Source organism: Condylura cristata, unplaced genomic scaffold, assembly GCF_000260355.1.
Source record: "Condylura cristata isolate star-nosed mole 26May11 unplaced genomic scaffold, ConCri1.0 scaffold00011, whole genome shotgun sequence".
Taxonomy (NCBI): domain Eukaryota; kingdom Metazoa; phylum Chordata; class Mammalia; order Eulipotyphla; family Talpidae; genus Condylura; species Condylura cristata.
In genome coordinates this window covers 54591443-54606302 of record NW_004567112.1, presented here as the reverse complement: position 1 = coordinate 54606302, position 14860 = coordinate 54591443, and the positions used below count along the sequence as shown (strand labels likewise).

Genomic DNA, 14860 nt, shown 5'->3' with positions numbered 1-14860 from the left:
GCCACCAGGGAGGGCCCAGAATGTCCCATTTTTTAAGGTTAAAAGACTTTCTTTTAAGAAAGGAGCTTTCTTTCTAAGGAAACCCTACCTACATTGTAGTCAAGCCAAAAGCATTTGTAGTAGATGGTGAAACAATCAAACATCGTCTGTGCTTAGGGTACAGGGATGCCAGTGGTTGAACGGGAAGGATGTGCTGAGTGCTGAGAATCAAGATTCTAAGAGAAAACAATGAAAGAACATGTTTCTTCTTTGACAGTGACCTTGAGACATCTCCCAAGTGTTTAGAGAAGATAGTCTCTGAGAAAGACTGGGTTGGGCCTTAATTCTACTTCCATGGTCCTGGGAAAGTCACAGCCTCCAGAAGCCTCCCTTCTTCATTTACAAAGTGAGGGTTGTGACAGTACTGACACCCCAGGGTGGCTAAGAGAGACCTGTGAGGTGTGTGAGGAGCATTAAGCTCAGGGCCTGGCCACAGAGACCACTCAAGAATGACTAGATATGGCTAATTAATAATAACTAGGTGCTGCTGTTACTACTGTTACATCACAGCATTCCAAGAGATGAAGAGCCACCAGGAGGTTTCTTTTAAAAGACCCATATCAGAAATGCACAAACAGTTCAGACCAAAAAAAAAAAAAAAATCAAGCGTGAAGAAATCTGAATGTCTGTCCGAACAAAATGAAGCAGTCTCCTGCTGACTCTGCAGCCTTTAGTCTGAGGGCAAGAGCAAGGCAGCAGCCAGAGAGACTTGAGAGGGCTCAGAGGAGTGACTTTGGCATTGACTCAGAGTGGGATCTTAAGCAAGGAGCCTGAAGGCTTTGCTCCTTGTTGGAACAAAGCAGGGAGCCTACTAAAAATAGCAGCGAGGCTACTAAAAATCAGCAATGTGATGTTGTAGCTCCCCACCCCACCAGAGATGCCGCAGCAAGTCTTCCTTGCTAGCTAAGAGGTGGGAAGAAATGGAGCACTACAAAGACATTTTGGTCTCTTGGATGGGTGATTCTTAGATTATTGTGTTGCTTCAGTCCAGTGTAAGCTCTTCCAGATGTTTACATCTGTTCCCTTACCTCTCACTTGGATTCATCCACCACCCGAGGACCCAGCCCTATGTCTCTTTGCAGGGATGGAGTCTGCTGGTATCCATGAAACCACCTACAACAGCATCATGAAGTGTGATATTGATATCAGGAAGGACCTGTATGCTAACAATGTCCTCTCTGGGGGCACCACCATGTACCCTGGCATTGCTGACCGCATGCAGAAGGAGATCACAGCCCTAGCACCCAGCACCATGAAGATCAAGGTCAGTTGCTGCAGTACAATTGCGTCCAGCCTGCCGCACCACAGATGTGAATGTGCTCAGAGTTTTAGAGTAGGCAGCGGGCAAACCCAGTAAGCCTGTACATGACAGGATATAAATTAGTCTGGTTCATAAGAGAAGATGATTTATTTTGTACAAAATTTAATCTCTACTCAACTGTGCCTACCAGCTACATTGGGCAGCCGGAGAACACCTCATGTACCCATAGCTCCTTAAAATACACAATTTGTTGTTTTTTCTCATCGCAAAAACAGTGCCTATCACATACAGAACATTTAAAAATATTTATGTATGACCATGGTGATGGCACATGGAAGATTTGGTGATGGGAAGCCCACGGGAATACAAGTGAGATGGACAAAGGCACAAAATGATGTAAAAATAAACTATTATATTATTTTAAAAGAAAACAGATTTATTTGAGAGATTATTTGAATCTATCCTGTAGATTCAATAGCATATGTTCCTCCTCTGCTAAATATAGCCAGATGTCAGTGACCAGGAATTGCGATTTTATCTTCATTGCTCCTTTGGACACCCGTTTGATACAGGTGCTCAAAGGCACAGAATGACTCCAGGGTGACCAAGCTCAGTCCCTGAACCACCCAGAACCCTTATATTGTGTGAATTTTGAGTCCCAGTAAGGGAATTCAGACATTAGATGAAGATATTCTTTGGAAGCAAACTTTTAGAAGTGACCAGTGACTTCCCAAAGGCAAATATTCTCTGAAATCAGAAAACCATGCTGGCAGCCTCTGACCCATGTCACAGGGAGCAGGAGAGAGGGACTCCAGTCCACACATGTAGAAGTGTCAAATAAGTTCTATGTGATTTGTTCTCACTTCTCTCTTTTTTTTGAAGGGAGGGGTGAAAGGTATATAGCTAACAAAAGAATGTATTAGACTGAAGCAAGTTGGCTCTCTATCATAGGCTGTAAAAAACTGCATTATGAGAGGTAGGAGACTATTTTTATAAGGATGTGGTTTCTTGGTTGCACATCTGATGATCTCTCACCCTCCTTCCTCCCATCCTTATGGGAGAGAGATGAACCAGCTGCTTGACTCATTCACTAAGCCAACCTAGGTTGTGGGTTCAGTACAGGGAGAGGCTGTAGCTACAGTTGGGTAATTCCCAGCTCTCCTAATGTGGTTTCTTCAATAGAAATGAAAGTGGAATTTGGAGGGCTGTAGTTTGGTAAGAGAAAACCACTAAAAAACCTTGGACAGCAAAATAACATTAGGGAAAACTGAAACTGCCTGAGGAGCTATGGGAACTCTTTACTATCTTTACAACCTTTCGTTAAATCTGAAATTGATCCAACATAAAATGGTAATATTGAAACCAAACCAAACCAGACCAAAATAAAGCACCTCAGAGCAGTTCTGTTGAGTCTGACAACCAGACTGACTGGGCCAGGTATTTTAACTTCCTAGTGTCTGTGTCCTTGTGTATAATATGGGAGTACTTCAATACTTAATCTTCAAAGCAATGAGGAGGATTAAATGAGATAATTCATGTCAAATGCTTAGGATCGTGTCTGGCACATAGTAAGTGCTCAGTGAGTGTCAGCTATTTATATTAAAGGTAAATGTTCAACCAGAGTTTGGGGAGTAAAACATTAAACGCTTCACCATGGTTTCAGAAACACTTTGTCAGACAGTTGAGATGAAACTTCTCCTTTGAAGACTGGTGTTTGCTTCTATGGAAAGTATATCTGCTGCGTTCTGATGCACAAAGTATGGAAATTAGAGACCCAGTGAGGGTTCTTACATGGAGTCCATACAAGATTTGGGGCCAGCTTTGTTTTTCCTATACTAGACTGATTGCAGTAGAATGTTTTCCGATATTTGGTTGTGTGAAGGAATTACTGCCCTTCCCGCCCCAGCGGGATTCAACTGAGGAATTCTAAATTCACAGCCTATTCACATCCCCTTTAGTATAGAAGTATCAAGAACATTCCTGCTGTGCACAAAACTTCAGCCAGGTCCAGTAGACCTGGACGTTGTAAAAAATCCAGGTACCGTCCTACGTACTAATGACCCCATTCTCATCCTTACCAACAGATCATCGCTCCTCCAGAGCGCAAGTACTCTGTCTGGATCGGGGGCTCCATCCTGGCCTCGCTGTCCACCTTCCAGCAGATGTGGATCAGCAAGCAGGAGTACGACGAAGCAGGACCCTCCATTGTCCACCGCAAATGCTTCTAAAACACTCGCCTGCTCTCCTATCTATCTCTAGCACACAACTGTGAATGTATTGTGGACTAATGCCTTCAATTCTTTTCCAAATCATTCCTAGTCAAAGCTCTGACTCATTCTATGTGTTTTTAATAAAGTTCCCGCTAGCGGACTACTGGGCACTCATTTGTTCGGTTGATCTCACTTCTTACAGAATGGCTCCCTCTAGTGGTGAAGCTGAGAACAAGGCACGACCGCCTGGTATGGTCGAGTCCATTAACACCAATTCTAAGTGTTGTTAAGTGGGAAAATTTGAAAAAGCACAAGAGGTAAACATCAATATGGATTAGACTATATTAATGGATAATCCTCACTGGATAATCCTTCACAATTTGCTGAGTGATTTATATTACTTGGCTCTTTTTATAACCTTAATAACTCATAGGCAGATAGCTGAAAACAATACAGTAACAGTGTATGTGCACACACACATTATGTACATACACATATATATTGTATAAACATTTTAATATATATTACATAGGAAACTTAATAAATCCATATGTGTATTAAAAGAAGGTAGCTCTTTTACCAGGGGAACATTAAGAAACATTTATATGCTTCATAATCAATATCTGTTTCTGAATATAATACTATAGGCATATTCACAACAGAAGGAATAGAAAAATAACAATACTTTCCAAGGACCTATTATCAATCACAGTATAATATTCCCACAAAAGGTTTTTACACATGCCATCTTATTTGTTCATTAGAACTATGGAGAAAATACTGCTATGATATCCATTTTGTGAATGAAGAGACACAGGTTGTTCCCTTCATACAACTATACAGGGGAATTGCCAGCTTTAACTTCTCTTTCACCCATTTAGCCTTCAAGGCACAAAGAGATATGAAAATACTTTCCGTGCTCATCAAGTGTCCTTGTCTCAAAGCACTTTTCTACCCAGGCTGGTCAGTATCTTAGCAGGTCCTCAACTGGTAAGCTTGTCCCCAGGGTGAGAACATGTGGGTGGCGTGAGCAGCTACTGACCGTCCTGGGGAATGAGTGGACTCGGTCTATGTAGCATCTCCTTTCAGAGACCTACAGGTTGAGGATTTAATGCCTGTTTGGCTCAGAAAATCCAAATATCCTCTGAATTGTTCTGGTCTTATAACTTGCAGTAATTTGGATTTCAAATTAAAAAGCAGACATGTACTACTATCTGTCACGACCATATCTTAAACCAAGTGCTCTATGTAGGATCTTATTTTGTCCTACAATAACCCTACGAATTTGCTGACCTTTGATAGATGGAGTAACTGAAGTAATGGTGGTTAAGGGGTATACCCAGTGTCATACTACTGGTAGAGATGGAATTGGAACTTGATTTCAAACCTATACTCTTAACCATAAGACCAGCCTTTACAAAGAACAGACCATGAGATCAACCTCATCCGGGGCTCAATTTAAATGGGCAAATCTTAGTTCGTAGCAAAACTCTACTGAGCTAGAGCCTCTGGAAATGAGACTGGGAACTTGAGCTTCAATCCAAAGTCTGTTAATTCTTTCAAAATTTGAGATTGTTATGATTGAGGGAAATCTTCCAGTTGCAAACTTGTGACAGGCAAAAGTCGCTCCATCTCTCTTGGGTTAAATTTAAGGCTTCTGGTTTTGGGGGCAGTAAATGTCAATGAAGTCTATAGGTTCGTCTCTTGAATGTCCTCCAAGTAGACCAGAGCCAGGTTTTGTTGGAGAAAGAGGAGTTAATTACTTGTACAGGTAATGAAGATAAGGAATTAAGTCCCAAGAGAGTACCTCTGTAGAACAGACTTGGAGGAGGTTTTAAAAGAAAGAAAAGCAAAAATTGAGACAAAGAGGGTTTTGGTCACCCGGTGTATGCATAGGTTGGCTCCGGTCATTGTTCCATAAACATCCCATGTTCATAAACGGCAGTGTATCTCCTCCCCTAGGTGAAAACTTCAGTATGCCAGTGGGGTTGGCGTGAATTTCAGTCCACTAAGAGAACTGCGCATGCTCTAGATTCTTTACATACTGGTGAGCTGCTCCACCTAGATAGGGGTGATGGGGACCCAGTCATCTAACAGACTGAAGTATATGGTTTAGTTAGACAACATAGCTGTCCAGTAAATCAGTTAAGTATCCTAGTCACCCTGCCGCTAGTAAGCCTCAACCTTTAGTTTCCTGGTACTCTGATATCCTAGAATTGATTGTTTTGTTTCCTGTTTCTCTGAGGTTCAGTATGACAACATGATAAATTCTCCTTACTCTTCCTGGTTCTGCTTGGGCTGAACACTAAAATTAACAGCAGGCTGATTGGTAAAGAAAAGAACAATTGAATTACATATGCATGGAGAATCTACATGGATATAAATTCTATAGTAAATAGGGGCAAAACGCTGGCACTTATCCTGAGTGAAGGAATAGAATAGGGGTGTGGGACTTCAAGGAGAGAGATGGGGGACTCATGATGAATACAGCTGGGGTCTAGGAACTCGACCCTAAAAGTTCAACCCTTGTCTTGGTGAGGGAGAAAATCAGTGTATAGACTGGAGTTAGGCAAAAAAGTAAGAAATGTTCTGTCAGATCAGGACTGGAAAGCTCTCTCAGCAAAGAAGGACCCTGAACAGCCAGCAATGAGCAGCAGGAAGCAGGGCAGCTTCTATGCTTTGTGCAAAAAGTGAGGTGGGGGGAGAGGTGGCGACTCTGTGTTGTGTCTTTCTGGTTGGCAGGGCTCCAAGTGGCTTCCTCTCTGGTCACTTTGGCCACTTGTCATCATTTGGGGCCAGGATCTCCTTGACAGGATCTGGTTCTTGGCTTCAGGTATTGCCTAAAGGAGAAGCCCACACATGGTCTTAGAGAAGAGAGGTTTGTAGGGGCCAGTTGCTGGATGGGACTCCAAGGGAAGAAGGGCCACATCAAGGGAGTGCAGGAAGAGAATTTATACCCAAAAGTTGTGGTGGGGGTTCAAAGGGCAGGAGATCGGAGCTTGGAACAGCCAAGACCCAGGCCAGGCCCAGGCAACCTCCAATCTGCACAACCGGGAATGTGGGCAAGTCCTGTTGCCATGACATTGGCCTCCTCCTGGACACGACCCCCTGTGCTTCCCGTGATGGCCTCACACTTGGGATACACAAACACTGGCTGACACAGATGTTGTTCTGTGGATTTTCCTGTTTACCAAGGTGCTATCACAAGGTTGAGGCCCCCCGGGTCCTGACTAGCTGCCTACATTGCCAAGACACTTCCTCCTTTAGCATGAGGAAAGGACCAAACATTCTGTAACGGATGTCTGCTCCAGTAGAAAGGTTATTTCTGAAGGAATTTTCACCCTTTTAGGAAGGTTAAGGATATTATAATAATTTCTCTTGCATCTGAGGGCCTCTGTTGACCTCAGCTGGAAGTAACCTGCATGCCAACACAGGAGGTCTTGAGGAGGCCCTCTCTGGGCTCTCAAGAGGCCAATCCTTCACTGTATTAAGTCTCAGCACCATTTTACTGTCATAGTTGAGGTTAAAGTCACCAGCCATTCCCACAAGTCAGAGTTAAAATGAAACATCTGCTGAGTGATTGTACTTCCACTTACCACCAGAGGGTGGGAACTCTCTGGTAAAGGAATGCAAAACAGAGTCTGAGGCAAAAGTGGGAAGCCAGAACTGCCCACGGAATGTGCTTTAGTGAAATGCTCCTTCCTTGTGAGACCCTTAGGACAACAGAGCCCAAGCAGCTTAAGCAGCTTCTCCCAGGCACAGGGCACACTGTCCCCCCACTATTTTGTATCATTTTTTTCGAAGATTTATTTATTTAATCATACAGAACTGGGGTACAGGCCAGAGGCTTTGGGGTGGCGAGAAGCTTCACCAGAGACAGAGTGGGGAGCAGAACAGGCAGATCGACGAAGTACACTTCTGAGGTGAGCAGCGGGTGGGTCAGGAGAGGTCTGCCATCCCATGTGGTCACCTCCGGGGCAGGCAGGGATCGAATTCATGAGGAAGTGGCTTAAGCTTCTCAGTGCTGTGCTTTAACCCACTGTGCCACCAGGGAGGGCCCCAATTTTTTCTTTTTCTTAATGAAAAATTTTAATTTTTGTAATTTACATTTAGTAAATTTACATAATACATAAATTTACATTTAGTGAACATGTGAACTAACTTAAAATGTGTAATTTATGAGCATAGATTTATCTATTCATGTATGGGATGTATAATATTGTTATGATAAACAGACTGTTATCCAATCTGTAGTTTATGCTAACAGCAAAAAAAACATAATGGGTATTAAAATTCAAGCAAACAATTTTGCAACCTATAATCCAGTATCTGATTTATAGATGAAAAAGAATCACTCATAATTTGCAATTATCATTTAGAAGCGCCCATATAATAACAATAAAGAGTTTATTCTTTCAGTTGTTTTTATTACTTTTAATGGAATTTACTACTTGTGCATTGGATAGTAAAGGCTTTCTTGACAGGTAAATCCTTCCATCTAATGGCAAGTGGAAGATTTGACAAGATTTTGTATGAAGTAACTTTTCTTTCTCTTACATGTCACATTACTAATTCACTGGAGGGGTTACTCTTCTGCTATGGATCTGTACATGGTTTGTTGGCCTATGTCCTGATGCATATTTCAGTGTCTTTTGGCTAAATTCCCTTGATTCTGTAGGATACACACTGATCTGAAGGACATGGACAGGTGGTGGTTCTTGTTGATACCTCAGGTGAATCTCCAGGGCTAAAATCAGCAGCAGAGGTTGGGCTGACTTTTGAGTCCCCTTTCTCTTTCCTAACAATAGAAACTGAACTCTAATGCTCCTTCTGTAATCACTGTTTTTCCCATGACAGGCTTATGCAACCCCTGAGATGACACAGATTTCTAATAATCCACATCATGCAGCTGAAGGATGAGTTCAAGATGCCCAAAAACAGGCCCTTCCATGCTGTGGCATTTTGGCAAGTGGAAGATTTTGACAGCTAAATTCAACCGAGGGTCTGTAGACACAAAGGAAAATTTTTACCACTTCCTTAACTATCTAGAAAATGTGACATTGCGTTATTTATCCAGATGTGGGTTATTTCCAGAAACATTCTTTCTATTGGAGATGTTATATGTAGGGCAAACACCCAATTACGGGGTATCTGGTCCTATTATCATGTGAGTCCCCGTTCTCTCTCCTTGAAGTCCCACATTCCTATCTCATTCCTTAACTCAGGATAAATGACAATGTTTGCCTTATTGATTTTAGAATTTATAGCATGTAGATTCTCCATGCATATGTAATAAAACTTATTCTTTTCTCTTACTAATCTGTGATGTTCATTGGATTGTTGGGCAGCCAAAGTAGAACCCGGAGGGATAGGGAGGCACTTTCTTGTGCCTACACAGTTCTTGCTGTAAGAATGGAAATGGGAATAAACAATATTTAGTTTTCAAATAACCGAAAATTCTTGTTTGTCAGTGTGGAATCATATGTGCTCTCAGGCAAAGTTTGGTCTGTGTAGTAGGACTTCCAACACAAAACAGACTGGAGAAGAATTTTTTTTTTTAAGATTTATTTATTTATGCATACAGAACTGGGGTACAGGCCAGACGTGCAGGGGCGGTGAGAGGCTTCACCAGAGACAGAGTGGGGAGCAGAACAGGCAGATCAACGAAGTACACTGCTGAGGTGAGCAGCGGACGGGTCAGGAGAGGTCTGCCACGCCATGTGGTCCCCTCCCGGACAGGCGGGAATCGAACTCATGCGGAAGTGGCTTTAGCTTCTCAGTGTTGTGCTTTAACCCGCTGCGCCACCAGGGAGGGCCCCTGGAGAAGAATTTTTGATGTAGTGCAGGAGATTGTTTGGGCCAATACATCTCACAGTCAGAAACCATTGCTTCAACTTTCAACTAAGCTCCTTTAAAACAAAACAAAACAAAACAAAACAAAACAAAACAAAACAAAACAAAACAAAACAAACAACAACAACAAAAAAAAAACAACTCCTTACTCCACCCCCTCAAAAAAAAAAAAAGAAAGAAAAAAGGAGAAGGCCACAGCTTGAGACATGTTCTTTTCACATCAGAGTATGAAAACTGAATGCTCAAAAAACATTTATGCTTGGAAGGGCCATTGAGCAATTTTTGAAGAACTCTGATTATGAAATAGGAAAGGGACAAATGTGAACCAATATAGAGAAAACAAGGCAATATTCTGTCTAGATGGGACTTACAGTCAAGAAAGAAAGAGAGGCATCGTGAGGATGCGTCATGAGGATGATCAAAGAGAAATGATATGAGGGATGGCTCAGGAGACACTTCCCTAAGGAAGTGTCTTCAGCAGAGGCTCAGAGTCACTTGACTAAGATAATGGGGTGGGGGTGGGTTGCTGAGTTGAAATTACAGAAAAGGAAGTCGTCTGCACAGGAAGCAAGTTCCAGACAGAGGCCCAGAGATAGGAGAGTGAAACAAGAAGAGTAACCCAAAGAATAAAAGAGCACATAGACTTTAGGAGAGTGACTTCACTTGACTACAGTTTTCCAAAGCAGAATTCATATTTTCTCTGTGAAATGTCTGTCTTAAAGCCAGACACCAGTACAAACAATTAAAGCAATCTTGAGAGAGTTGTTGCCATCTCTGATTCATTTGCCTTTCCTGAACATTTTGTCTTGCAAGTCAATTAAATTCTTCATCTCATTTTCAGAAATGCTTCTCAGAAATGAGTACTCAGACACTACTACTTCTCCGTTTATACATGATGGCTACAGCTGTTCTAGGTTTCATTTTTAAATAACTTTATGTCCTATGTACCCTTTAAACCTCTTTCAGCTTAAAAACTGGGCTCTCCCTGGTGGCGCAACAAATTAAAGCACCACATTATGAAGCTCTCCAAAGCTACTGCAGCACAAGTTCGATCCCTGGCCAAGGAGCTGACCCACATGGCATGGCAGACCTCTCCTGTCCCGCCCACTGCTCCCCGCAGCAGTGTATTTAAGTAGACCTGCCTGTTCTGCTCCCCACTCTGTCTCTGGTGACTCTTCTTCCCCACCACACCTTTGGTCTATATTCCAGTTCTGTAAGCATAAATAATTAAATTAAAAAAAAAACTGGCTATAATTTGCCTGAGTGGTTTGTTACACATCCTGTCTTCAAGGAATACAGAGGATGAAATGACCTCCTGTGTGGGGTAGTTAATGAGTTTTTCAGAGACCTAAAACTCAGGTGCCCTTAAGCAGGGCAAACTTGAAAAAAAAAAAAATTGTGGCACTATTGACACTATAGATGTCTTTCTGATTGAAGTGCTCTACAATGGCTTCTATTCTTTCTCTTTATAATTGGTGTCGAATCTTGTTCTTCTGTCCTCTCATCGGCTCAATTATTCCCTCTCCTCTCCAAATCTTTCCTGTCAACTACAAACCCTTAAGAAATGGTGTTTTCCTTTATAAAAAGACTTCACCCAATCGGGCAATATTATATGAAGCAGGTGAGACATATTTGTCAAGTTTAAAACTAGTTTTTAAGGAAAGAAAAAATTTGTGGTATCAGATGGATGTTCTGATCTAGCCTTGTCCCTTATGAATATATAAACCACTGAGTCTAATAGAAAGCAAAAGTAAGATTTACAGTACCATTACTCTGGCTCTTGTTTCTTTTTTTTCTCTCCTATATTTCTAATTTTTTATAAAAGATTTATTTATTTGTGCATATAGAACTGGGGTACAGGCCAGAGGTACGGGGCAGTGAGAGGATTCACCAGAGACAGAGTGGGGAGCAGAACAGGCAGACAGATGACGTACACTGCTAAGGGGAGCAGTGGGCCGGTCAGGAGAGGCCTGCTGCCATGTGGATCACCTCTGGGGCAGGCAGGGGTCGAACTCATGCTGAAGTGGCTTTAGCTTCTTAGTGCTATGTTTTACCCCACTGTGCCACCAGGGAGGGCCTTCTCTCTTATATTTCTAATTCTACCCAGCCCAAAATTGCTGACCACCCTTGATCAAATAAAATTCTGTTTCTAAATATGGGTGCCAGTGAACTTGATAAGTAAAACTGCTGATTTTGGTTTCTTTCAGCCTCCACTTTATCATCATAGTTATTCTATTATTAAAATTTGGATAAATCTAGCAATGAATAATAATTAAGGACATAAATGAATAATTGCATTACTCTATCAAAACCACCAATGAGATAGTACTTCACCTCTACTAAACATGAAAGTGTTGGCAAGAATGTGGAGAAATTGGAATCTTTACACATTGCTGTTGGGAATGTAAAAACAGTTCAGCTTCTGTAGAAAACACTTTGGCAGCCCTTCAGAAAATTCAGCACAGAATTACCACAACTACAATTCCACTCCTGAAGCTACATTCAAAAGAACTGAAAACAGATACTCCGTTAAGTACCTATACTGATGTGTTCATAGCAGCACTATTCACAATAGCCAAAGGCTGGAGACAACTTATGTCCATCATGAGACAAATAGATAACACACTGTGGTATATCCATACAATGGAGTGTTAGTCAGTCATAACAAGGGATAAAGTACTGATGCATGATACAAGGTGGAAGAACTTTCATAATGTTATGCTAAATGAAAGAAGCCAGATACAAAACTTTACATACTAGATGATTTCAACTGTAAGAAATATCCAGAAAAAGTAATCTATAGAGACAGAATAGAGATTTATGGTTGCCAGTGGGTAGTGGAGGGGACTATAAAGACAGGACTTAATGGGTAAATGTGTGTACTTTGGAGTGACAATTGTTTTAGAACTAGGTAGAGATGGTAATTACACAACCATGAGAATATACTAAGTGTCACGTTTTCACTTAATGATGATTAATTTTATGCTGTATGAGAGTAATTTTTTGTTGTGTGACATTAAAAATAATATATTGGGGGCTCTCCCTGGTGGCACAATGGTATAAAATGTCACACTATGAAGCTTCAGAAGCCACTGCAGCATGAGTTTGATCTCCAGCCAGAGAGGTAACCCACATGGCATTGCAGACCTCTCCTGAACCGCCCGCTACTCCCCTCAGCAGTGTACTTCATCAGTCGGCCTGTATGCTCCTCCCCACTCTGTCTCTGGTGAATCCTCTCACCCACCATACCTGGCCTATATGCCAGTTCTGTAAGCATAACTAAATAAATCTTTTTTAAAAAAATAATGTATTATCCTGGAGAAAACTGTTAAGTAAAAAATTCTACTACTGATAGGAACACATTAAATCAGTAATTCACATACCTCATTTGTACAGGTAAAACAACATTGCCTAAGTCAAGAATATCAGGTCTCTTTTAGTTGTTGCATTTGCATTTTCCATATTTCATTGATCTCTGTATTAAGAGCAATCATAATATCAAAATGGAGACTTTTTTTTTTTTGGTTTTACAACCTGTAAATTATTTTTCTCCTAGAAAAGCTGCAGAGAAGAATTTTAAACACTATCTCAGAATCCAGAATATGTTCACCACTCATTAGTACATCCAGAAGCTTACAAGACAATGACAAATTTCATTTTATTTTTTTGCAGTCAACCCTTGTTTGCCTGATCCAGATTTATAACAAAAATTTTTCTTCAATATCACTGTGATGAATACCTGTAAGTCCCTAAATAAAGTTCTCGTCAGCTGTCCCTAAGGAAAATACATTCTTGCCTCACGAAGAGTCAAGATACTAGAAAAGGAAACACGCCTCTAAAAGGAACAGAGAAGGTTTTTTTTTTTCTTATTTGTTGTCCTCACAATAAACAGGTGGCTAAATTCTTTAAGAACATGGAGCTGAAAGTTTCCCTTTCTTCCTTTGTCATTACCAAATACATGGCATTTCTCAAGCATCCTCTTCAAGGAAGGCATTTTCTTGCCAGAAAATTCTGCTAGACAGAAGACAAACATCTGCTTACCATATTTTGGGACAACTGTCACTGATCTTGCAACAGAAACCTCAAGCAAAGGCTGAGCTGCTGTAATAATGTAGTCTCCAGCATTGTAGAAGTACTTGATGCGTGATGAATTGGAGAGAAAATTACTGAACCAATTCCAGGATGTGGTCTTAATTGCTATCATATCTCAAATAAAATGCCATCTATTTAAAAAAATTTTCTGCAAGAAAATTCTACTAAAAGAAGCCAGGAACCATTTCAGAATCTGAGAATTGGCAAGGCCTACAGAGTACAGAATGGTTCTGCCTGACAACAAAGGAAATGATTTCTGTAGCCTGTGAGAAAAAATAAAACAACAGTTCAGTGAGTGTTTACTGAGATCTGTACTAGTTTTCTAGGTTCCCCCATATGAAAATCCCACAGATTGGACAGTTTAAACAACTGTCCAATTATTTTTTCCCAATTCTGAAGGACAGTCTGCACCTGTGTCCAAATCTCTGTTTTCTTCTAAAGATGCTAATCATATTCTATTAAAGTTCACTCTGGTAAACTCATTTTAATATAATTGCCTCTTATAAAGTGAATATCTCTAAATATAATCACATTCAGAGGTGTTGAGCATTATAACTTCAACATGTGAACTTGGCGGGGTGGTGGGGGAATAACTCAGTCTATACAAGTGTGTATATGCTTCTAGGTGCAATACAAACAGACTTGCACTAAAACCCAAAAGACACAGGCTTCATTGGTTCATTTTCTACAGAATCATGAACCTGAAAGAAATGAATAAACTGCCATTGCTTTCAGAGGTCAGAAATGGGTTTCTGGAATTTATTCATGTTCAAAAGAGAGAGCTGCATTTCTTGCATGAATGAAATTTTCCAAAGGAAGCTCCTGTGAAGAGACAGGTCACATTCTCACCCACACATGTACTTGCACACGTGGTCACATGGGTTCAGGGCCTCTCTGCACCCCAGCTGTTCATCAATCAATGGAGAGACCTCACTTCTAATGGTCGTTTTAGATCAGAGCCTCAGAGTCTCCTCCTGCCAGCTGGACCATATGGTGGGGTTGCTGCACCCTTCAGCTCTATGACCAAGGTCTCCTGGGAAGCCTGGGTGATTGAGTTTGTACTTGGCAACAAAATCACATCCCCTTCTGGAACAGCTTTTCAAATTCCACCTCTGGCTTACAGTTTTGCTTCTCCATACAAGGAAACAAAAATGCCAAGAATGCCCCACTCTTTTAGGGACACGATATGTCCTCCTGGTGAAAAATGGGTCCTACTTTGCTATTCAGAAGAGCTGTAACTGGCTTTGCATACTCATAACTGTTCTTTTTATTGTCACTGCAGATATAAGAAACCAAATGTTCTGGACTTCAATCAAGCTCTTTTTCTCTCTAGAGACCACTCATCATCACTGTTTTTTCATCAGATATTTCTCATTTTACAACTTCTTGGTTTACTACTATATAT

General features: G+C 41.1%; 1 protein-coding gene across 1 annotated transcript in view; it reads left to right on the top strand.

Moving 5' to 3' along the window:
* The window catches only part of ACTA2 (actin, alpha 2, smooth muscle, aorta), a 15627-nt gene extending 11954 nt beyond the window's left edge, over positions 1-3673 (top strand). The window contains exons 8-9 of the mRNA XM_004680902.2: positions 1122-1303; positions 3385-3673. Coding sequence (XP_004680959.1) covers positions 1122-1303; positions 3385-3528 — 326 coding nt within the window. The 3' untranslated portion in view covers positions 3529-3673. The remainder of the gene's footprint in view (positions 1-1121; positions 1304-3384) is intronic.
* Positions 3674-14860: the final 11187 nt, after the last annotated feature.